Source organism: Salvia hispanica, chromosome 5 (assembly GCF_029641045.1).
Source record: "Salvia hispanica isolate PSC_SH4W2 chromosome 5, Shi_PSC_v1, whole genome shotgun sequence".
Classification (NCBI taxonomy): domain Eukaryota; kingdom Viridiplantae; phylum Streptophyta; class Magnoliopsida; order Lamiales; family Lamiaceae; genus Salvia; species Salvia hispanica.
This window is the reverse complement of record NC_142696.1, coordinates 16,333,622-16,335,749: the sequence shown is the minus strand read 5'-3', so window position 1 is coordinate 16,335,749 and position 2,128 is coordinate 16,333,622. Positions and strand designations below refer to the sequence as shown.

Here is a 2,128-nt window from a genome sequence, read left to right as displayed (position 1 = left end):
TAAGATTATGAACAATCTTAATAACCTTTTTGGTACTCAGAATCGAACGGCTAAGTGTTTAGCCTTTCGGAGCATCATGACTAAGGTTATGAAGGAGGGCACACCTGTGAGGGACCATGTCCTCGAGATGATGAGCCGCCTCAATCAAATTGAGGTTTTTGGAGGGACCATTGATCCCGAGTCCCAAGTAACTATAATCCTTCAGAGTTTTCCAGCTAGGTATCAGCAGTTCAAGCTCAATTTCGAGATGAACAAGAGGGCTTACACCCTAGCTGAACTGTTGACTGAGTTGCAGTCAGTGGAGGATCTTATGGTCCAGACAAAGGCTGCTATGATGAGTTCTAGGCCGTCTTCCTTAGGCTCTAAGCCAGGTAAGGGGAAGAAGAAAGCCCAGAATGTTGTAGCACCTAAGATAGCTAAGGGCAAAAAGAAACGGGTGAACACAAACAAGAAGCAAAGCGGCAAGTGCTTCAAATGCGGCGAAAAGGGGCATTGGAAGCCGGATTGTCCTAAAAAGGGAAATGGCTCAGGTATGCACCAAGCTTTCGTTGTAGAATCATGTTTAGCAGTTGTATCTACTCAGCAATGGGTGGTTGATACTGGAGCTACTGATCATGTTTGCTTTGATCATGATATTATGCAGGTAACAAGGCAGTTGAATGAACCAGAGATCGAAATCCAGCTGGGCGATGCTACGAGAGTGGCAGCTGTTGCAGTGGGAGACGTTTATTTACGTTTTTCTAGTGATAGAATTTTAGTGTTGAACAATGTTTTGTTGATACCTTCGTTTAGAAGAAATTTAATTTCAGTTTCTAAACTTGTTTATGATGGATATTCGATTTCATTTGATGATTCATGCATTAGAAATGTGGTTCTTATATCTGTCGTGGTATCATGGAAAACAATCTTTACACTATAATGTCTACACAGTATATGCAACATAAAACTGAATCTAACTCAACATTGAAAGTTATTTGGTATGGTCATGTTTCGGGATGTGGACAAAGACAGTACAGCCAAAGACTTTGGGATCAAGGGTAAGGTAGGTTGGTTTCTGTATGGCTAAATGGTTGATAAACGTATCAATGGGAGTTTTGAAGTTGAGGATTCCTGTTGGGAGACGGTTCATGAGGTACACGGTTGTGGCTATAGCTTCAGGCCAGAAAGATGTTGGGATTTCAGATTCGATAAGGAGAGCCCTGGTGATTTGAAGGATATACCTATTCTTTCGTTCTGCTACCCAATTCTTCTCAGGTATATAGTCACAAGAAGTTTGGTGGATAAGCCCTTTCTCAACAAAGAAGGTTTTCATGTTGGCATTTATATATTCCCCTCCATTGTCGGACCGTAGGATCTGAATATTCTGTTTATTTTGGGTTTGAACCATACTGTAGAATTGAGTAAATTTTTCAAAAACTTCAAATTGTTTTTAAAAAGAATACACCCAAGTCATACGAGAGAAGTCATCGATAAACAGGAGGAAATAGCGAAGGCCCAGGCCCCCATTGATTGGGGCAGGACCCCAGACATCTGAATGAATCAAAGAAAACGGGGTAGACATTCGAGTATTATTTAGTTTAAAGGAATGACGGTGGCTCTTGGCCAGGTGACAAGTTTCACAATCAAGAGAGTGCACACCAGAGGCTAACTTAGGGAACATTAATTTAAGGTATCCTATAGAGGGGTGCCCTAACCGACGATGTAACAGCCAAGCCTTCCTTGTAGTTGAGCCATGAGTCAGTAATGTTGTACTTTGCTGAGCTATCTCATCCACATAGTATAGTCCGCCTCGTTCAGTGCCACACCCAACTATCGTCCCCGTCTTGGTATCCTCTTTCTTGGGTATGGTGTCAATCAGAAAGGTTACCGTTGCTATGACCCTGTAACTAGGCACATGTACACTACCATGAACTGTGACTTTGTTGAAAGTGAATACTACTACAACCAATATAGCGGTCAGGGGGAGAGTCAACCACATAATTCAACTAGAGACTCGCTAAATTGGCCGTACATCCCAAAGAAAACTACCTATCAGCCAGAACCTATACAAAGGGAAACCGAGCCAGGGGGAGATGAGTCACGAGAAGAACCAATTCCTATCACAAAAGTTGGTCCAACAGAGGAAGAA

At 42.3% G+C, this 2,128-nt stretch overlaps 1 protein-coding gene across 1 annotated transcript; it reads left to right on the top strand.

The window, feature by feature from the left end:
* Positions 1-226: 226 nt before the first annotated feature.
* On the top strand, positions 227-663 carry LOC148926355 (uncharacterized). Its single transcript, XM_089058350.1, has 2 exons — positions 227-530; positions 644-663. Exons 1-2 carry the CDS (start codon positions 248-250, stop codon positions 661-663), a joined length of 303 nt encoding a protein of 100 aa, XP_088914476.1. The 5' UTR covers positions 227-247.
* Positions 664-2,128: the final 1,465 nt, after the last annotated feature.